Raw genomic sequence first — 23,598 nt, forward strand, 5'->3', positions numbered from 1 at the left:
AGGTTCAGAGTATTTAAAAGCCATTGTCTGCAGTGCAGCTACTTACTAGTTGGGAACAGGTACCAAGGCACAGCAAGGTAACTATAGCACATTTTGTATATAAAGGCAATTCAAGGGGCTTTACATAAAAAAGTCTAAAGGTCCAGTGTGTAACATTTAGGAGTGTCTATTGGAAGAAATGGAACATGATTTCAATAGTATCATCTGACTATAGGAATCATGTTTTTGTTACCTTAGAATGGGCCGTTTTTATCTACGGATACTGTGGGTCGCCTTCCATGGAGGTCGCCATGTTGAACACTGACTGTAGATAGGGCCTTTCAAATTTTTCTCAGGTTTCGGAGCCACTGTAGTTGTTCCTACACACTTCACAGCCCATTCTCGTTCTAAGGTTGTCAAATACAGACAGAGTTCAGTTAGTTGAAATCTGCAACTGCACCACTAGATGCTACTAAATCCTACACACTGGTCCTTTAAAAAGACTCAAGTAAGAAGAATAAAAGAACATAAAACATTTAAAAAAAACACAGATATAAGGCAGAAAAAAAGTAAATTGTTAACATCAAAAGTCCAGTCCAAGTCTAATTAAAGGGAGTAATGCACTTAGCCTGTTTGTAAAAGTAGTTACAGTTGGGGAAAATCTAAGATCTTCTGGTAGTTTGTTCAATGGACGGCATAATAACTAATAATTGCTACTAATTGCTACTAATTGCAGCTTCACCAGGCTTTGTTTTAACTCTAGGAACAGTTAGTAGACCTATTCCAGATGACCTAAGATGCCTGGGGGTTTGTATAACAGAAGAAATGAAACCATTTAGTGATTAAAGACAAACCAGCAGTTACTTGTTCTATGACTGACTGGTAGCCAGTGCAGAAACCTGAGAGTTTGCATGATGTGTTCAGCTTTCTTGGTCTTTGTGAGAACCCCAGCAGTGGCATTCTGAATGAGCTCAAGCTGCCCTAGAGACCTGAGATAAGACCATTACAGTAGTCTAACTTTCTTGAGATAAAAGCATGAATTTGCATGATTTTATCAAAGTCTTGATATATTTTAAGATGATAATAGACTGTTAAAATTGAGATCTGAATCAGCAATAACACCCAAATTTCTGACTTTTTTTTCTTTTTACTTAAAAGAAATGGAGTCATGATGAGAATTTACTTTTAGCATTTCTTCTTTAGCACCAAAGACAATTATCTTAGTTGTTTTGTCGTTATGTATCTGAAGAATATTCTGGCACATCCAACTGTTTACTCAGTCTGTGAAGGTGCTATATAAATTTGAGTATCATCCACATAATTATGATAAGCAGAATTGTTGTTTAGCATAATTCTGCCCAAAGGGAGCATGAAGAAGTTGCACTGAACACTGAGGATGGAGCCTTGAGGAACTCAGATGTCATTTAGAACTTTAGTATAAATGAAGTGAAGTTTCCAAGCTGTCCTACAGACAATTTGAGTGGCGCTTCCAGTTTGCCATCATAAAGTGGGGTTTAAACATTTCAGAAAGTTTCCAACTCAATGCTTTTTAAGCCACACCAGCGAAGGGCTCTAGGGATGCCATTGTCAGTCACCCAGTTGGTCCAGACTCAAATATTTCTACTACTGAATAGATTGCCATTAAGTTTGGTACAGAAATTCATGTTCTCCTAAGGATGCATTGTAATAACATTGGCGATCCCCAACTTTTCAGAGGATCGCTATCATCAGATCAAAATTTTATATAATACTTGTCAACATGCTAACATGCTAAGCTAAGTAATACGCTCGCTAAACATCATCATGCTAACATTGTCATTGTGAGGATCTGCTAGCATGCTGTTAGTCTTGTTACAGACATCCTCTTCATAAACCCTGAGTAGTGTCTGACCTGCGTTCAACCCAAGTCAGGAAGAGGGTTGTCAGTATGGGTTTAACCAGAATCACTGTGTTGGTCTTGAAGGGGTCACTGCCAATCAAGAGTTATATGCTAAGAAAAGTCTTGAAACAATGCTAGGATATTTTGGGGATTTAAATTGTTTTTTGCTTTTTATTTTTCAGTTCCATAGGGGCAATCTTAACCTCTACCCCTCATTTTGAAAGAGTGCTTTTCCACATTCATTCATTTTCTTGACAATTTCAGAGGTCAGCTTCATCTTCTTACTGCATTGCAAAGGGAACAGCTTTCTTTATTCTTTTTTTTTCAATTGATTATCTTTTATTCATGCAGACAATCTTTTGGAGATTGAAAATGCTTTTCTTTCTCAGACAGGCCATCTTTTCTCTCAGAGGGTGTTTTTTTTAGCAGACAAGGGCCCAGGTGGAGTGGTTTGACTTCTAAAGCCTGCGTAATGACGCCTCTCTGAAAGCGACGTGCTCAAATTAATTCAGGTCAGGGTGTTATCGCTAGGCTTTTGCTAAATTGTCTCTATGAAATCGGTTTTGCACTGTAAGAGCTAGTGAAACAAGCCAGTGGAACAAGCCAGCGGAGCAAGCGGATTAATTTCCACAACATACAGATTGTCCTTTGGTTCAGTCCACTTCAATTCTCAGCTATATTTAAGACCTTGAAAGGATGTCTGTACTGTGTTGTGACGACCTAACAGATATCCTATTCTGCCTGATAGACATTAGACAGGTTAGCCAAGCACAACTCTCCTAGGACCTCTGTGCCTTGGAGGAGAAAACTGGAAGGTGAATCTCTTATAGAACACAATAGAAATTGTTACCCTGGTGTTTGAATGGTATTATTGGGGGGGAAAAAAGCTAATTTTGTTTGCAGATCTGAGTGCATACAAATAACCAGATATCACTATTTACACTTAATATTATACTTTACATATTGTTGCAGTAAATGCTAGTCCAAATGCTATCCACCAACCAGCATCTCTGAAGGTCACAAATTAACATATTATATCTTGTTTATTTACCACACATTTTTGTTTTTACACTTGCATGCTAGGATAAGCTAACAGGCTGATGGATTCTTCTATCACACTTCTCATCTAACTCAGCAGGAAAGTGGATTGAAAGAAAGGATATTTTCCAAAATGTTGATCTATTCCTTTAATGCTAACAGTACTTCCTACTGTGGCTGTTCTAAAATTACTGCACCGTGGGGTCTTTTGTGACTTCTTTCTTTAATTTTTAAAGCTCTGACCAGCAAACATACAGCACAACTCCTCTACATGAGTGCATCACAAATATGTCACATACATATGGGGGAAGCTCAGTGTGTGGGATATGGTTCATCAGAGACATGGCTACAGAGCCCAGACACATGTATACATATGCACACTTACACACTCCCACACATTTTTATATGGCAGCATGATTAATCATGGCATCTTTGGGAGTTTTAGAGGAAGTTCAGAAAAAACATTTCAACTTCAAAAAGGTTTTTTCGTCATTATTATTACAGGATTAATTCCTGTCTATCACTTTATTACTATTGCTGTCTTAGCGTCTTCCTCCCACAACCTCATCTCTCTGAGGTGACAAAGAATTCGCAGCCCTCATGTGGATACTGTAACAAATCCAACATTTCCACAATCGGTGTTGCTAACTGAGTCATCAGGTGATCACATCAGACATTTTCCCTGCTTCACACTTCTGTTGCTGCTTCACTTTGTTTTCATTCGAGGGGTCTGAATAATTCTAGACGAGCTGTGTGATTCCTCAAAGGACGGATAAGAACACTTAGGTGTCTGTCAGCATAGAAGGAGTACACCACAAAAACACACACACACGCCGATACACACACGGTCATAGAGAATAATGAGCACAGGATTTGGCCTAGAGGCATGGAGGGCAATTCTGACCTTTTGGCCCTCATCTTGAAACAATATCAAGGACACACATGGACACAAAAACACATGTGCAAACAGGATCCAAAATTAACACCATCCGTTTGGCGAGTAAATCTCCCTGTTACACTGCCGGGTAAATGTTTGTACCAAAATAATAATAAAAAAAACTATGCTGAGAGTCCACATTTTGGTGTCTCCACTTTTATGCACATCTAAACAGTGCCGTGAAACTGGCTGTCGTAAGGCGCTCCTAGTTTACTGTATTATCTCAATGAAATGTACTCAAACTTATATATATCTGACACAAAAAGTTATTCATTTTTAAAAGATATGGTGTATTTTTTCATCTACCAACCTTGGCCGGTGAGTCAAAAAGTTAATTTCAGACACTGTGTACACATTCGCGACTAGACAGTGTTGACCCCTGGCCAGGTTACCAGCAGTGGCAAGGTTATATGCAAGGCTATTATTCCTGGCCACACACACATATACACAGATTCGTTAAATGTGTGGCCCATAATGATATAGCTGCAGCCCACTCAGAAGTCACTGAAGGGTGGTCTTCACTTAGTGCTGCTGCAGGTTTTGATTGTAAATGAATTTAGCCCAAGCATACACACATACAGGCCTAAATCATCAATTTCCATCTATGGCAGATTAATTATTAAATGGTCCAGCATGTGCAACCACTGTCCTCACATAGCTCTCAATATTAATATAAATTTAGGTCACATTTGTATGCTGCTGCTGTTCGATTATGCGGAGTGGCGGACCTGATGATTCAGGGCAATTTCATGGTGCTAACATCGAAGTAGTATTAGCAGTGAATACATAAGAGTTTTTTCAGACGGATCCTCTTTGTCTTTGTTGTGCAGATTTCTGGGACAGACCGGTGTCTTTCTAATGCACATCCTGCGATTTATCCTCATTTGTTGCCAGTTTTCATTATTATTTTTTTTCTGGCTGGTTGTCTCTCTGGAGACGAGGCAGCAAGCAGCGAGACTTCCCTCCATGGAAACGAAACGCTTGTAGAAAATAGAGCAGCTTATTTTCTCTGCCAAAAGCCTGCAATAAACTCGTTTTAAAATAAAATCTCCTCACCTACACATTTGAACATGCAACACACAGGTAGACATTAGGAAACAAACACGTATCACTCTTGAATCTTGAATCATAAAACCCCTGACCACCATCACCTTACCGCAACAAAGCCCACAAATCAAATCTTTTTCTTTAATCCAAATCCTAACCTTAGGTCAACCCTTTGTTGAACTGAAAAATGGCACCAAAATGACAGCAACTTAACAGAAATTCAAATTGCTTCTTGCAAAACTAAATAAATAAATTCACACATCAGTCAGAATAATACTACCCTCACACAGCAAAACCACCTCATTTTGCAGCTCTCATTCAAAGTGATGCCTGCTCTGACATGCCATTTTAAGTGTGCAGTCATTTCAACTGTAGTGACACAGCATCACTGCCGTAGGGCCGAGCCTCACCCTCACTGTTCTATTAATGATGTTGTTTATAATTGAAAATAAATTGAAAATAGTGGCTCCCTAAATGAAAGTTCCCCAGGTTTACAAAATATGCTGCAAGTGGAAAGCTCCTGAGAATTCTTTCTTTCTTTCTTTCTTTCTTTCTTTCTTTTCTTTCTTTCTCTTCTTTCTTTCTTTTCTTTTCTTTCTTTCTTTTTTTTCTTTCTTCTTCTTTCTTTCTCTTCTTTCCTTTCTTTCTTTCCCTTTTACCAGTTCCAATAGATGATAATATATAGGGAATTAATCAATTTTACATTATAAGAGTACACTGCTGACATACATGTATCTACTGTATAAGTAAATATAGTCAGAAACCAAGAAACTGAGCAGCAGGTTCTTGTTTAAAAACACACTAGGGGCTGAAAAGTAAGTTACGTGAAGCCAGAAACGTTGAGTCCCCTGTTTTTGTGCTATGATGTGTTAATAATTGTAAGCACTGCACCTTTATTTGGGATACATGAGTGACAGAAGGGTCAGACGTGATGTGACTTAGATGACACTCTAAAGAGGATGATGCCTAATCATAGTAACATCCCAGTTTAGATCAGTGATCTAAATCAGGCCACAAAAAACACAATGCTTGGATTTCTGTAGGTTCTTTACTGACAGACCAAATTCAGCACTCTAACACCTCTCTCATCCCCACAGGGGTGAAAACGGTCTTCTCCGGCCATTATCACCGAAACGCCGGCGGTTGCCACGGCGGCCTGGACATGGTGGTGAGCTCGGCCATCGGTTGCCAACTCGGCGAGGACACCCACGGCCTGAGGGTGGTGGTAGTGACTGCTGACGATGTCATCCATCGCTACTACAGCCTGGAGCAGCTGAGAGCGCGAGGCATGGACGAGGAACTCAGGAAGCTCCTGCAGGCCTGAGGGCCAATGGAGGGAAAATCAGGGAAATGTATTTTTTTGATTACACAGTTTTGAGCCCCTGTTCTGCCAATCAAGAGTTATATGCTAAGAAAAAAAGTCTTGAACAAATGCTAGGATATTATTGAGGATTTAAATGTTTTTGCTTTTTATTTTCAGTTCAATAGGGGCAATCTTAACCTCTACCCTTCATTTTGAAAGAGTGCTTTCCCACATTCAGTTTTTTTTTTTGGCCTGAAATAAGAGAATTAGGAATGTCCTGATCCGATCTCAACGATTGGTATCGGCGCCGATCAAGGCATTTCTTAACTGATTGGTATCGGCTATGTTGAGCTTTAATGATCCGATCTTTTGTTTTACGTCAGCTGTCATACAGCTGTTTACTTACAAAGCTTTCATGCACGGTGCAGCCATCTTCAACTCTTTGTTGCTGTTCCTCTTCCTCCACTCTGCTCTGTGTGAGAGAGCAGTAGATATCTGACACAAGCACACTCAACACGCCACTGCAGGTGCAACAAAAGTCCTGCGAACAAAAAACCAATAAGAGTAACTAATGAATGTAATCCGGGTAAAAGGTGTAGAGACGACGGAAATAAACCCTCAGCAAAATGCAGTTCATTCAGGTAACTCAGGTAAAAGCTGCACTGAAGCACCAAACACTGGAGAGAGAAACTCCCTCCAGACAGCGACAAGAACAAGAAGATTAAAGAGGGTTTGTTATTTTATACTATAATATAGTATAAAAAAAAAAAAAAAAAAACAACAATCTATGCAGGCATTTTGTTTGTTAATGCAATGCAGAGCTATTTAATTGTCAGGCATGTAGGCTACATTGGATTGATTTGAATCATTTTAATGTACTCGAAGTGTGCATGAGCAAGTATCGGATCGGTACAGATACTCAATATTAAATGGACTTGGATCGGATCAGGGGCTATTATTGATAAAATTGAAATTCAGTTTATTTTCTCTCTCTTCTGAATGTTTTCCTAGGAGCATTTCTGCCCTAAAAGGGGTGCACAAAGATCATTCAGTGTTTTCTAAAACTAGTGGTTCTTTTGTGCAGAAGCACAACCATTACCGCACAGTCCCCCTGTATCAGAAGGAGACTGACACTCGGTCTGTCTGTCCAGTGTAAATGTTAAGAGTTACGCTATGGTAAAGGCAAATGTCGTCGGTGTAACTTTAAATGTATACAAACTTTAATGGTATAGGAAGATTCCACCTTAAACATTGAAACCTCATTCAAAGTAGCTCAAAATAATTGGTGTGGTTTCACTGTGCATTTAGTAGTTTGGTGCTACAGTTTTCGTCCTGTTTTTGTACGTAAGCGTGTTCTTGATAGGTACAGGGCTTGTGTGATAATTTCACAAGGAATGTTCTTTAGGCTGTTGAAAAGCATCATGGGAAATGTAGGAAACCACTTAGGTCCAGTTCTTTATCCTAAAATGATTACAGGACTGCACATAAAGACACAGGTTTATGTTATCTGACAGTGTGTGAGGATAAAAGGGTGGAATCCTTCTTTAGTTTTGCTAAAATATCCAGATGTCATAGCTATTTCTAGTTTGCTGTTGTTGCTGTCTAATGACTTGTTGGCCATCCTATGCAAGCTATTCAAATCACTATATTGTGTGTGAGTGTGTGTTTTTGTTTTATGTTCAACGTGGTACATTGTTGTCCCCTGGAAGATGTGGAGCTAACTGCTGACCTCTGATCAGACTTTGAGTTGTCTGTTTATAGCCCTTTACACTGCCCTTACAGGCAAAAGATGACTGTTCTGAGAAGCGTTTTTTACTGCTTAGCTATTATACTGTTTTACATATGTGTTTGAATATATGTTGAGAGATTATACTTAATCCATATTAATTATAGCAAAAGACAGTCTTGTTTTTGACAAACTGATTTTAAAGTTAGACTCCTTAAGAACTAAGACTGATTCACTGTAATTGTAAATGATTGTCTTGTTTTGTAGACGCATTTTTGATGAAGAATGTCGGCACTAACCTCCATGGTAATTTCCACTGCCTTTCCTGTAACTACTTACCAATAAAAGCCAGTTATACACTTTTAATGTAACGCGGCAGCAGTAGGAAATGTTTGGTTCGCATTAGCAGCTTTGATACAGAGCAAGGAGAGTAAACAGTGACGCTAGATTACATACATGATTTCATGTGAATCCTCTGTGCGTGTGGAGGGAATTTGAAGCTAGTGCATGAATGGCGGACCCCGCCACTAACAAGGAAAACTATTTTATAAAAAGGTAATTACATAATGTAGACACATTGAATGGCTATTGCAGAAAAAAAGGACTTGATATAATAATAATAATAATATAATATAATATAAAAAATGGGGTTCAATGTCATGAAAAAGAATTCTAACTTAAATATGTTCTTCTATTGTTAAGGAGTATTGCAGCGCCTATTTTCTGCCCAAATCTATTAATCCTGCATTACTCCAATACAGATAAATTACTAAGGCGTGCATGTTGCAATATCCATTTGGTTTCTTCTAGTTACTTGTTTATGAAAGCGTAGATCAAACTGACTGGGTTTCCCTCACGGTAATGTTTTTGTGATGAAAATATTTCATCATTGGATCAGAGTTTAAATCAAAATTTATGATGCAACACTTCACATTTAAATCACACCTAATCGGTTTAATCTGCTTGGGATTCTTGCTGTGAACTCACACAGAAGTGCTCAGTGCATAAAATGAATAAAGTGTTGGTGATTAATGGGAGGAGCACAGTATTTCCTGACTGTTTAGTCATAGCTGAAATAACCTCACAGTGTCACAGCCTACTAGCTGCAGGCTTATTTGGGAGCTCACAGTCCTGAAATTGTCTTTAAAATGGACATTACTGCAACAAAATGACTTTCTCTGTGAGCCCTAAATGACTCTACTCGATTACACTTTCCACACACACACACACACACACAGACTCTCACACTCGTCCTGACCGACTGGGAATTTAAGAGAGTTGTCATGGCAACCCTTTAGCAACACATCTGTGTGTCTCGTAGAGAGACTGCAAGTGTTGGAGAGAAAGTGTATGTACTCCCCGTTTGTGTGTGTGTCCGTCTGTGGTCTGGTGGGTACTGTAGGTGATTTTCCATCAGCGACGCGATCACTGACCTCATTTCACACCGACGGATCCTGTCTCTTTTCCAAAAAGTCAGCATGTGATGGAGGGAGGAGGGGGCGTCTGAGAGGAATGGATAATGAGCGTAATGTGTAAAAGACGACTCAGTCCATCTCCTTCATTTCCTGTTTGAGAAGGAACCTTATGTCCTTATCTATTTTTATATCCTCATGGTAGCCGAGCTCAATCACATTGTTCTTTATCTTTTTGTGTGTGTGTGTGTGTGAATTTGATTTAGAGGACATTTGCTCTATGAATTGGGGAACATCACATGCTTTGACTTGTTCCTGTGTTGAATTCTAATGAATGACCATACCAAACAATATGACTGTGACAGTTATTTTTTATAATAAATGTTGATTTGTATCTAATGATTGCAGGGTGTTATTGTGTTTATTATGTTTATTACTAACAATTTTTCATGCACGTGATTTAAATTTAACTCACATTGTCTGGAAGGCTTTTTTGAACTGTCACCCCAGCCCCCAGAAAGTTACATTTAACTGCATTTAAAATGCTTATGTTTATTGACCTGTTGCTCTGTCATGCTTCATATTGAGGGGTGTTTGACAAAAGAAAGGTTACTTATTTTGCTAGACTCACTTCAGTAAATCCGGTTTCAGTTGGTTTTCAGGTGCTTTACTTAGTTATCACATTTTTACACTTATTGCATGTGTAAAATCATAATCTAAAATATTTTTCAGTCTAAAGTAAAAGTATTGTACTGTGGGTGCCCTTTAAAACGTACAGTTCCCATAGTGCTTTAGTAGATCAACTTCATCCCTGTTTTTTTGAGTCTGTATTTGTTAACATTATTGGCAAATTGGCACCATCAAAAAGTATACCATATACCAAGCTTTTTAGTGGTACCCATGAATGTACAGACAGCTATCACTGGTTTACTTTGATACTGAAGGAAACTTGATGAATGGAAAAACCATGATGAGTCTCAGTTCTGGAAATGAAAGGAGCGTCCTTTTTAGCTCATCGGGAAGTCACACTTTGACTTATTGCTGTAGCCTCATGGTAAACAACATTTTTTCCATTTGTTGTCTCTTTAAATCCCACTCATCACATTCGACCATATCTATTCACACCCAGTTCGTGCAGAAGTTTTTTTCTTTCTTTTTTGTGAGAAATTATAGATTCCTGGATACTTATATTTAATTTATGAAAGACATAATAGGCTATAACCACACTTTCATTACTTTTTCAGTACTGCACAAGCGTTGCCTTGTCTCTCTCCCTCTGTGATTGTTTCTTGTCATCCGGATACTGTTGTTTTCTGGAGGTCTAATCTGTACACCGTATCTATTGCATGTCTATCCTGGGAGAGGGATCCCTCCTTTGTTGCTCTTCCTGAGGTTTCTTCCTTTTTTTGCCATGTAATGTGTTACAATGTTTCTGTGTTTTTCCTTATCCGAATCAAGAGTTTTTCCTGTCTGAAGAGAAAAACCTAACCAAGGTGAAAACTTGTATCAGAACATCTGTAAAAATGAGCCCTACTTTTCTGTGCCATCTTTATATGAAACACCCCTCAGGATGAATCCCAATCAATCCATTTTCTTGGGATGTACGCTGATCAAATTAAAAAAACAGGAGTGTGGCTTTCTGTCTGAGTTTGTTTTAGTGTTCATGTGACACAGTTTGTGTGTAGCCTCTTCAGAAAGCAGAAACATGTCTGGCTCCAAAAAACGCCTCCTCGATTCTGTTCGCTAAACGGATGATGATGATGATTCTGACATGTATCCATCAAGTTTAGTCTCTCTAAACTTTTGTCCGTCAATACAGACACAAATCTGGATGAGATGTATCATCAACTTTTCAGAACAAACAGAAAAAAACAGACGGTGCAAAACATGCCAAACCACGAGACTGCTGATGAAGACGTGGCATTTTGACATAAAAATATCAACACGCTCATCTTTGAGTAGATCCAGCTCACACCGCATATTGTATTCATAATTTTCCACTCTCTCTGTGTTAAATTAGAGATTAGCTGACTCCAGCGCAGCCGGAGGGGAGTGAGCAGGTGGGGGATTGCTTGCTCGAGGACTCTACAGTCAAACAAATGGCTGTTATTGGACCCAACAGCAGAGAATGAATGTGGGGCCAACTGCTTACAGGTTAGTAATTCGTTCACAAACCCACACACACACACACACACACATACACACATACACCAGGGCGCATACACATTTAGAGCTGTTCTGCTCTAAAATTGAGGTTTAGTCCCTTACTACTGCTGCAAAATTGTGATGATTTGTAAAAAATCGCCATCCCTGCCATTTCTTTGAAAGAACATGAAGGCTCATTTTAGGAATTGCAAGCAATGGTTGATACTGCAAAAATGTCCTCCTAAGATGGCAGTTTCATGGACAGACTGGAGGTCAGCGACGTGGCCTTTGCTCTCTGCTCCGTTCCTGTAGAAGATTTTTTCTACTGCGACAGATGAAAGCTAGTTCCTGTTTATTGATCCAAAGCGCTGTCGCAGTGCTCCCCAGTGCGTGCACATGTACAAATATATACACACATACATAAGTGGAAACACACTACACACACACATAAAAGACACTCTGCAATACTTTCATCAGCTGCCAGGGTGTAAAATCCACAATACTGATGTTTTTCCTCAGTGTTTTTCTCATACAAGTGCGCACTTCAAGTACATGTGGGGGACTCAGGTCACCTGCTTTCGAGCGTACATGAGAGGCCTGGTGGCATGAGGGGGATGTTAACATTTCAGATGTGAGGCTAGTAAATCACCAGAGACACAAAAGGGAGCTTATTTCATGTTTGCCTGAGTGTTTTAGTTCCTAATGGAATCCCAGGAGTTATCATAACATGGTGGCAAGACCCAGTTTGGCAAGTCAGATATTTTTGGCTCCATGTTGTTAGCTGTGTGTGAGCATCTGAAGAAACATACAAGACATACTGTAGGTGAAGCAGCCAGTTTAAAAAGCAAAGACCTCTATGAAGTACTTCACTATTCATCCAAGGTTCATCAAAGTTTTCAAACTCAAAGTAATGACAGCTGAGGCAGTTAAATTACATGCTCCACGAGTTAGGTCTCCCATTCCTACTGCTGGAATAGAGAAAGTAATTTCACAACACAAATCTTCTGCAGTACTGTATAATGCCTGAGGACTTAAATCCACTTTTGTTTGGTTGACTCACATTATTTCATGCTGGAGTCTGGGCAAGAAGTTTATTTGTATAGCACCTTTCAACAACAAGGCAATTCAGAGTGCTTTACATAAGACAGAAAAGGCATTAAGAAAAGAAACACAAGGCAATATAAAAAGACTGTCCAAAAAGACATTTAAATAGGTTTTAAAGCTATACTATGTAACAATTCTGCATTAAGATGTCTACAAACACTAGACCTATTTTGTTGTTTAGTTGTATACTCACATTATTACAAATGTTTCCAACAATGTTCAAACCCAAAGAAACCTGATTTTATTTCTGTAACGGTGCATTTGTCCACATGCCTTTCAATGACAAAATTCACTTTGCACATGCGTCAGCGTTGTGGCTGTCTGCCAGAAGCTGTCATAAATTGAGTTTTAGATCTTAAAGACCTGAGACCTGTAACGACAGCATTACAGTGGTCGAGCCTCCTGCTGGCTGAGACATAAGTACTTACATTCTTGATGTAGTCATAAGATAATAGTAGGCTGATTTAGTAATCATCTTAATATAGCTCTTGAAATTCAACTATTCAACTAACTATTTTTCTTTGGGCCCAAAAACTATTTTATTTGTTTAATTAGTTCAAGTGGATGTCATTCAATAAATTAACAAGAGCAGTCTCAGGGCTGTTTCTTTGTTCAACGGAAGGTGTGCAATGATTTTACATAGAAAATGGGATGTTTAATAGGGGCCTGTAATTGTTAATTCAAGAGTTGTCTACATTATACTTTTTAAAAGTGGCTTAATAGCTGCGTTTTTTAGGGCCTGTGGGAAATCTTGAGGAGGAAAGTGTTGACTTTGCCGAAGATCTGATGCCGTGCAGTTGAAAACATTTTTGAAGATGCCTGCAGGGAGAATATCAAAGCAGCAGGAGGAGGATTTCAGATGTTGCTCAATTTTTACCCAGGCTTTGTAGTTGATAGGACCAAATTGTGTCATGCTAATTGCGTTGGTTATAAGTGGCCAAAGGCAATACAGAATCTATACCTGATATGGAGGAACTGAAAACTTGTCTGTCTAATGAGTTTTATCAGTAAAGAATGAGGAAGATTCATTGCATGACTTTGGGTTTATCAGCAGGTCAACAGTAGAAAATAAGGCAAAGGAAAAGCAATAATGTCAGAGAAGACTTACCTTGCATTTCTACTTTATAATTAAAAATGCAAAGTCTCTCTTTATAGATGTCTCTCTTCATATAATGAACCAGGATTTCTTTTTCACCCACCTGCGTCTTTGCGACACACTCTTTTATTAATTTTCTACCAGTCTGGCATTTCTCTACGGTGCCCTTTTCTTACCGGAGATTTCCTTTACCTTAGTGGTGTCAATGACATCAATACATTTGTAATTTTAGAATTTAAATTAAGCCAAGAGAGGGCATTCATATTCAGAAGCTGAAAATATTCCATTACTTTGATTTAAAGTGGATTTTAATCATCGTAAGTCTGAAATTTGGGAAGAAAAAGACACAATTACCAATTTTGTGGGTAATAGCAGAAAACTAGTGTAAGTAATTACTGTTGGCATGGAGTAATAATTAAAGTAATAACATTATTTTTTAAAGAGTAATAAGTAATAAATTACATTTTTTGAGTAACTTGCCCAACACTAGTGGGCAGATGTTTTTTAAGGTGTTTCTCTCCATCTGTTTCATGTCTGAAGAAGGGTGTGTGTGAGCATTATTTAGTGTGCAGACTGGATGGATGGCCATGAAATTTATTACAGATATTCAAGTTGCCCAGAGGATTTTTTCTTTTGATGATCAGATGGAACAACATCAGTCACCATGACAGCAGGAATGTTAAGAGTCAGTCTATAGTCATCCAGAATACAACACTTTAGTTCTTTAGTGCTGCTGTCCTGGGGGTGGACAACATGAATGTTGAAATCACCAACAATACACTGTCAGAGTCAATGCAGAGGATTGACAGCACTTCAGTGTCATCAGTAAAGTTTACATAGTAATGGCTTAAAATACAGCTCTACAAGAGGAATCCAACTGAAGAGCAGCATATTCAAAAGAATAGAATAAGACTTCTGCTTGCATTGGAAAGAATTATTAAACAATAATTTTTATATGTGAAACTGAAGTTGATGTAGAGTCGATAAGAACTGCTGCACTGTTGTCTTGGTAGTTTCAGTTAAGAACATAAAGTCAGCCTTGTGCTTGATAATTAAATCACTAGTTAAAAATTATTTTCCTGCCAAAGACCTGACGTCTAGAAGGACTTGCAGTAAATGAGGGATTTGTGCGGTAAAATGACACCACTGACAGCTTTATCAAAATTATACCCAAACTATGAATTGCTTTCAAAATGGATTTGTGTATCTATGGTATAATTCCTGATAATTCTTATTCTGATTATCAGCTTAAGTTTAAGTAGAAGGTTTTACTTGAAGCTCCGGTCACGGCTGCTCTCCCAGGAAGTGACTTCTTGTTGTTGACAGGGTTATGTTTTAAGCTGTAATTCTGAATGAAACGAATTAATTCAGCAGTGTATTCAGTCACAGGGTCACATTGTGTTCAGTTATTAAACTAAGACAAACTCATGCAACATTTTAAGTCAGTGGGCTACACACCTTTCATAAAAATGATTTACCTTTGTGTATTGAAACAAATGATCCAAAAATCCATTCCACAAATATTCAACAGTTGTGAAATAAAGGACACAAAAAAATGAAAAATATTATTAGCTGAACTTACACTGTTGAAGGCAAAAAAAATGTATGAAAAGCTTAAGGACTACTTAAATCCTAATGTTAAACTTCAGTAAATTAAACCCTAAAATATATATTCTATTCAGCTGTTCTGGAGCTTTTGATCATATCGCATGAGTTTCCTCAGTAGTTTTCCCTGTTGTCATGGAGCAGTTTAGGGATTTCTTGTCCAGTTTTGCTTTAAGCTTAAACTTAAAGTTCATTCTTGACCATGGAAACAGTAATTAACAAAACAATCCCATAACAAGGATCATTAGTGGAGCTGAATCGTTTTGCTCCTTTGGGGAAGTGGAAACAAGCTGTAAACACATCCAGCACATACAAAGCAACATTAGCCTTCATGTGGAGTCGTGCTTTAGGAAATATAACAAAGGTAAGGCCAATATTCACACATAGGTTATAGTCAGTTTGTAGAGCTTTTCACTTAAATTGCTGCCTGATGCGACTGGAAATGAACCAAATGAACCAGAGCTGAGGTGAACTGAGTCGGGTGATTATTCTCCGTGGGTTTGTCATAAGCTGCCCATGTTATTACACTTATTTTGTTTATTTAAAAATGTAATTTATAGCAGTTTTAAACTGCTGAGAGAAAAGGAAATTTAAGCATCTACAATTTAATTTTGTGATAACGATCAAAATCTCCCGAATAGCTACTAAATGGCGCTTGCAGTGAGACTGTTTCATCAGCACGGTTCGCAAGGTTGAAAACAATCCTAAGACAGTCCTTATCGTACTCTGGCACCTTAAAGAGGATAAAATCAGGCAAAATGACCATCAATATTCAATGAATATCCTCACTCAGCAAGTGTTCAACTTAAATTGTCTCTTGAAAGGATAGCCAAGAGCATACACGCACACTCGGCCCGGCTCCAGTACCACCACCCTCTCATTTCTCCACGCAGTCCACAGGTGTTGGGGGGAAGCAAATGAAAGTTGGCATATCCAATCATGGCCTGACGTCAGGGCACCACCCCTCCTGGTGGTGAGCCCGCTGACAGAGCGAGCCATCTGGGCAGCAGAGAGCCAGCGACAGGCCCATCCATCCCTGTGCCCTGCCCTCTGGGCCCACAGCCAGCGAGACAGACTGAGAGAGCTGGCGGGGATCGGCACTCCTCAATCGCTTGCCAAGCTGGAGCATGTTTTGATGATTCTAGCATTCAGTGGGGTCAAAAATGTGCATCATTCACCTTATTTAATGCAACGTGTTGGTTTCAGCCAAATACTTTGACTGGTCACAGATGTATCCCAACTGTTGCATTAAGGTCATGAATATGCATAAATATGCATGTTTTGTCACTGTCTATTACAAGATTTGTCTATACACTGACCAGTGATGTCTGGTAAATGCAGGATCAAAACATCTTAAAACATGCTAAACAAATCTGGTATTATAGTTATATGTTGACAAATTCACAAAAAACAAGATTTTTCCCAATTAGATTTTCCTCTATCTTCATCATACCCAACAATGACAGCATTAAACGCCAGTGGGAGACATTGTTGGTGGAGGAGTGAAGCAGCAATGACAGAAAAGACACAAAACATGTAAGAGAGTTAAAATACCCTTCGGCTAGGGCAATCATGGTTGACAGGAAAGTACGTGCACATAATTTAGTGAGTTCACTGGATAATAATTGAGAGGTGGAGACCGGGTGTGATGAGAAAATTAAAATTATAATTGTCTTCCTGCTTGAACTAAAAGCTTTTCTTCTCATTTGAATTCCAGAGAAAAGTTTTTCGCTAAAATGTCACAGTTGAAACAGCCCAGAGAATATCCTTAAGGAGTCTTTGAGCAAAACATTGACATATTCCATATATGAAGGTGCTGTCCTGTGGCCGACCACTGATCAAACAGTCTGCTGACACAACGGAAATTAAACTAAAATATGTAGGTTTGTGAACAAAACTCTCATCAGCCTGAACTATACCTTGTCTGTAGTAATTAGCAAAGGTTAGCATGCTAATATGATAAACTAAGTTGGTGAACATTGTAAAAATTAAACCTGATTATAGATAGTGGCATCTTGTGGTGTAGTTGCAAAGTTCAACTCTTCCAAGTGCAAAGAAGAAATTACAGTATCCCCAAAACTACCCTATTTATAGCCAGTGTTTGGTTTGTCCCTTCTGGGCTACTGTAGGAACATATTTTATTTCTGCCAATAGATCCCCCTAACACACTGGACCTTTAATAACATGGATGTGCCTGAAAGCACAGCTGTGATGTGAGCACTTGCAAGTCACAAACATGGGAATCTTTCCCATCTCTAACATCCATCCCATATGACACAATATACAGTATGTAGAAACAGGAAGAGAGCCATACTGTATGTCTGCAGCAGTCAGCGGTAAGACATATTCTCCTTGTGTCTGTGTGCCAACAAAATAGAGAGAGATACTATACAGTGTAAACTAACCTGAACTCCGGGCAATACGCCAAAAAATGTGTTTGGTTCATAAAACATTTAGAAAAAGATATGAATAGTTGCACAGTAGTGACATGTATGTGTCGTAGTACTAATAAGATAACATGATTGACAGACTGACGGTCCTCAGTCATTACTCTGGAGAAATTGGAGACACTGTTCTTGAGTCTTGTTTTCTCTGTCTGTTGTTAGAGCAGACAAAGTGGTGGATATGCTCAAGGATTTTTTTTTTGTTCACTTAGTCAGATATGGAACAGAAGGCTCCCTGTGACATTTACCCACAATACTGTTCTTCACACTACCACCAACTGGACTCCCACTCTGTCCAAGTGAAGATGGAAGATTGTTTCAACAGTTTGTTTGGACGTAGAACACAACCTCCCCAACAACCAGCCACCTGCTGACTAAAAATGGCAGAATGCTGTTATTTAGCAGCACACAGGATGTGAATGTAGTGGCTGCGAGGCGGAGACAGACAGGAGTGGTTCATCAGGACAACAAGGACCACCTGCACCCACCTAGCTACACAACAATCTGTGTGTGTGTGTTTCACTATGTGTGTGTTCAAAGGAAAGCTGTGTTTGTGAGGAAGTGGCCCGGACAAAAGAATGCCTACATTGCATTAGTACAAACTGCTGGATGACTAAATTGAAAAACATCTGTTAAAACTGCTGCATATTAAGGGCTGTACTCAAATATATATATTTTAAATTGAGCACCATTTTTTTTGGCATCATAGACCAGATATATTTTGGCTATATAAAACTAATGTTGCGACAGTATATAACAGTTTTGCGTCATTTGTGTGCATCTGATGTGTAAACTTGACATGGTCTCCTGCGATTCCTGTGATCACAACACCACAGTTATGTTAAAGTTAGCTCAGTCGCTAGGAAGGCCACCTACTGAAGAGCTATGGGAGCCATGTTAAAGATGTCAGTACTTTCACACATATTAAATATTTAAATTAAGATAAACAAAGGAAGCTTTTAGAAGGTTATTTTCGCTGGTTTATAGCTGCGAGCGCTCATGTCCCATTGTTATAAGCCTGAGGACTGAAACCATTGGCTAAATTGGGTGTTTTAGTTTCATAGAAAATCCACTGCTGCCTATATTTGACAGCAATTGCCACCAAACTGGGGTGGCAGCTGGGGAGGCCAGGCATTTTGTAGGGCTGGCAGCTGCCACCTAACCCTCTAGATCCGCCCCTGAGATGATCTAAATATGGATTGAAGACACAATTAAAGCGACCCACAATTACTAATTAAGAGTAACTTGAATACTGCAAGTAGGAATAAGTGAAAAGAAAGCATTCTCCAGTTACAACAAGATATCTCCCATGAGGATCTGTGTTTGTATCTATTTGTTTAAAGTGATTCTTTTTTAATTAACACTTAAGCTGAGAAAGAAGAATAAATAGGCTGGCCTATCAACCTGCTTTGAAGTCTAGTATGTGCAGACAGTAATTCTGGTATTGATGTGCTTAAGATGGCTGCACAGTAATTATCTATGATCCTATAGCATGGGCTATGGCTCATTTTTATTAGTGTGTGAACCAATATGTGTTATTTGTAAGTGAAAAAGAAAACAATAAAAAAAACATCAATGGAACAATATTCTCCTGTCAGTGTATGCCTCTCTCTCATATGCATATTTGTCCCTTAGTACCAGAAGAAGGGTTGCATCATTAGCCAAAAACAGCTTGTTATTGCCTTGTTTCTGTCTGTTTTCCATCAACATGCTGCTGAGGCAGAGTGAGGTATATTTCCCATCATGTGGTAGCTGGAATATGCCCACTGAGTTTGAAAGTTCAGAGATCCTGCGGGCCAACGCTATCCAACTTAAAGTTTCTTTTAGCCAGCAGAGCAATTTGTAGTGTGGCGTAGCGGCCATTTCCTACTGTCATCACAACACTCTCCCCTCACTGCTGCGTCGCTTCTATAAGACCCCCAAGGAGCAGCAGAGTGTAACAGCTGAATAGAAGTGAACACGTCTCTAACCCGCCTGCTATCCCCCTGAGAGGAGACTGCACACACACAAATACACACTTATTTTCTCTTCAATGCTTGTACACAGGCACTCACATATGTACACACTCACACAACTATGATAATACACACACACACACACACACACATAGAGATGCTGGCAAATATGGTATATTTTCTTCTTACATTCATCAACACACACACACACACACTGTAAAGGCAGGTAGACATTTTCCTTCCTGCCTGTCAGTCAACTTTCCCTCTCACAGGTCTTAGCTTGCTTTAGCGCATGACGGCCCATCTGCATGCCATTACTGTGGGTTTCGACACTAATGGAGCCATTTCACCAAGCAATAAACTGTGGGGGAACATTAGCACCCAAGATGCGGGCTAACAACACACTAAACTGACGGGTGCCGACGTGCTGCGCATCGCTGAAAGCACCTCCAGGGCGAAGCAATGCAAGGCAAGGCAACAATCATTCCAAATATTATTACGCTTTAGTTTCTTATGGAAGGATGAAAAGAAGAAGATGAAAGCTCAGGCATAATGTAGATATGAACAACTGCATTAATCTCCTATAGCGCATTGGAACCTCACTCAGGACCTTGTAGAAAACATGAGGGGAACACTGGATAAACAGGACGTACATATACATACGTGTGCGTATACATACACTAACATGCATTTAAATAATGTATTACAGAATACCAAGCCCGTACATGTTACACTTACTTTTGATTTGTAAGAATATAGTGCACTCTTCAATTCAAGATGGTTTTAGATGCTATTTAGTAAGATATTTCAATTTCCTATTTTCTTATCTGAGTTCTAAACAGTACAGAAGTGTTTGAAATGCCTCACTATAGCTAATAGTTATTTGGTAAAGGCACCAACTATACCTCAATATATACCCTGACTTCACTTCTCACTCATAGAACAGTAGGTCGATGCTAGATCTATTTATTCAAAGTAAAGTACACTCATCATTGCTCATATGAGTGTTTTCTGATCTGAAATTTCAGTGGTTGAGGTTTGGTTAGGTTACTAATTTTGACCGACCCATTTCAAAGTCATGTCATTCTTTTTAACTTTTTACTTCCAACTATGCTACTTAGGGAGGACAGTAAAGGTTTCTGAAGTGCTTGTTGAATGGTCAAACGACATCTGAAATCCCGTCACTCAACACCTTTCGGAATTTCCGGATTTGGGCTTCTGCATATGCCTGGTGTCTGAAGGTGAGAAAGTAAGCACTCTCTCGAGCTCTATTTTTCTAGAACTGCTTCTGTCCCTTTTTGTCTGAAGATCTGAGTAGAAGGTTTAGCTTCAGCTTAAGTGCTTTTATTTTTGCACAATAATTCAAAAGTTTTTAAGTTAGTCACACTAGGAAGCGTTTACCCCTTTACTCCCATTTCACACACAAAAAGAAGAGGCACGTTTGCATGCACTCACATGAACATGGTCCTCACAAGGAAGGAAGTACTCATACATTAAGTCCTCACAAAGACAGATAAGTAGACACATAAACACTCATGTGGTTGATTCATTTAAAATGATGCCTCCAGATTCCACTCTATGTGTTTATGGCCGTGATTGCATGCTTTTAACATGTTGACATTCAAATTTAATCCGTTCTTGTAATTAGCCAGGCCCCACCACCATAAGCAAAAATAGAGACAGTGATTAAAACAGGAAAATCCAATCAAACATGCTTCTTATGACAGTGAACATTCACTGATGAGGTGGCAGCTATAGGATATAGGATATAATACAGTAACAATTACCCTCTTATGTACTGTCAAACACACGTCCACGCACATGCACATTTTGGCACACACTTCTAAATGAATAAATAGCTAAACACAAACATACACTACAACAACAATACTAATTAATCCAGATATCTTTTCCCACACAGGATATCCTTGGCTTTCATCCCCTTCTCAATTAGATTGAACTTCCTACTGTTATGTTAGTGTTTGGATTAGGAGGAATTATTGAGGAATGCTAATGTTTAAAATCCTCCTTTGCCTTTGACTTAGTGCATTAGACGCTTGACAGCTATCTGGTTTTCATAAGGAGGTGTGTGTATTTCTATGTGCGTGTGCGTCTGAATAGTGTTTATGCTGTACATACGTGTTCATTAAACCTTCGCTACAAGTTAGGCTTCATCCAGACCTTGCATTACTCTCCCAGCGGCCTCATGAGCTGAGATGGGTGAGAGCTGATTAATTCTTTAGATGTTTTCCACATGAACTTTGACCCGGTCTCACATCTCCTTTGGGACTCTGACAACTCTTGATAATCACATGAAACGCTACATACCTGACAGTTTCTCCATTAGCTATAGTTAGCCTAGCTGAATTTAAATCAGCCATATACTGCAGATCTATACATTAATGTTAATTAGTAATCCGAGGTGATTACATGGTCATGAATGAAAGATAAAACTAATAATTCACTTTGCCAGTTCATGTAGTTGACTCCTGATGGCTCTCACTGGTGATTCCCTTATTTAATAGATAGATCAAATTAACTGAGAACTTCACACCCACACAGGGATTTACAGTTGTTCAGGCTGATTAGGTGCAGCTATTCTGGGAACTGAAGCCACCAGACTCCGTGTACTAATAAGTGTACGTTATCCTAGACCTTTTTCACAGCAGACATTTTGACATGTCATAGCATGGAAAGCACTAATAACATTAATGATGGCTTCATTCTATTCACGTCTGCCAGTAAACCAGTGAGCCAGCATGCACTGGGGCCAGGAACTGGAGGAATGCACTCCTACTGTACACATACTGTAAAAGGGCTGAAGTCAATCTATTAATATTCACTATATTAACTATTGTTATTAATTATACCTGTGTTTGATGAGTCCAGATGTCACCCACAAAGAGGCTCTATTAAGCTATTGTTGTATAACTGATGACTCTGATCTATTCAGGTGTCTGTGTGTTTGTGTTTTTACCTGTGCTTTTTTCGCTCTATTTCTTGTCAATATGTCTGCCTTAAACATATCAGTTGTGATTGAAATAAAAGAGGTGAGGGAGATCAAACACAATGTGTAGGTGTGTGTCCACACAGTCCTAATGAGAGGTCTAATTGGGAAAAGTGAAAAACACCTGTGTGGTGTACCATATCCCTAATTGAACTATCTGTTGTAACAACGCAGCTAAAGAAGACTCAGACTAAACAGTAAATTAAATTAAATAAAATTGTCCACTAGAATCTCAGGAAGAAGAGAAAATGGTCATTTTGACACTTGATTTCTCTCTGTACCGACCTTTGAAATGACTGGGAGTTAAATGTTGGATGCTATGCTTTTAGCTTATTCTGTTTTGTAGCCTAAAGAATGTAATTACTTACAAGCCCATATGGGATGGTTTGCTGTCACTCAAGCCTGCAGGTGGTGTAATTGTATGGTTTTAAATGTGCTTTTTTTTGTAACCAGTGAGGTAGCAAGCTTCTGTTACTGGCTAAAGCCGCAACAATCAAAGAAATTTTGATCTTCAACTTTAAAATGTCACCAGATGTCAAAACAGCTGTGAGCGACAAGAAAGTATCTCGTCAGACAATTACCCAGGGCACTTACAGAGAAACTGGCCATACATAGACATGAGCTGATTTTAAGAGGCTGTTAAAGAGGGTATATAATCTGCTTGGAACAATAATGTGTGTCTTTGACACATTAAAATCCACATTAAAATTCTCATTTAAATCTTTACACCTCATCAAAAATCCCCAAATCTGTAATTATGAAAATTTTGTTCATTTCTAAAGCCTGCTGGACAGAAGATGTCTCGTACTTCACTGTAAAGTCCATTCTCAGTGTTTCTCTTGTGTTTGTACTGCTAATTACTTGTGATGTCACTAATCATACTCCTAGGCCCCGCCCCTAAAATCAGATTTTCAATGAGCA

The 23,598-nt window shown here is 38.9% G+C and overlaps 1 protein-coding gene across 1 annotated transcript in view; it reads left to right on the plus strand.

Annotated features, from left to right (window-relative positions):
- The window catches only part of cpped1 (calcineurin-like phosphoesterase domain containing 1), a 32,364-nt gene extending 22,644 nt beyond the window's left edge, over nucleotides 1-9,720 (plus strand). Inside the window, exon 6 of the mRNA XM_035659641.1 lies at nucleotides 5,978-9,720. Within this exon, the coding sequence (XP_035515534.1) occupies nucleotides 5,978-6,204 (227 nt within the window). The 3' untranslated portion in view covers nucleotides 6,205-9,720. The remainder of the gene's footprint in view (nucleotides 1-5,977) is intronic.
- The last annotated feature ends 13,878 nt before the right edge of the window (nucleotides 9,721-23,598 follow it).

The sequence above is a fragment of the Morone saxatilis genome, unplaced genomic scaffold, assembly GCF_004916995.1.
Source record: "Morone saxatilis isolate NCDOM2014 unplaced genomic scaffold, NCSU_SB_2.0 Contig1, whole genome shotgun sequence".
Classification (NCBI taxonomy): Eukaryota; Metazoa; Chordata; class Actinopteri; family Moronidae; genus Morone; species Morone saxatilis.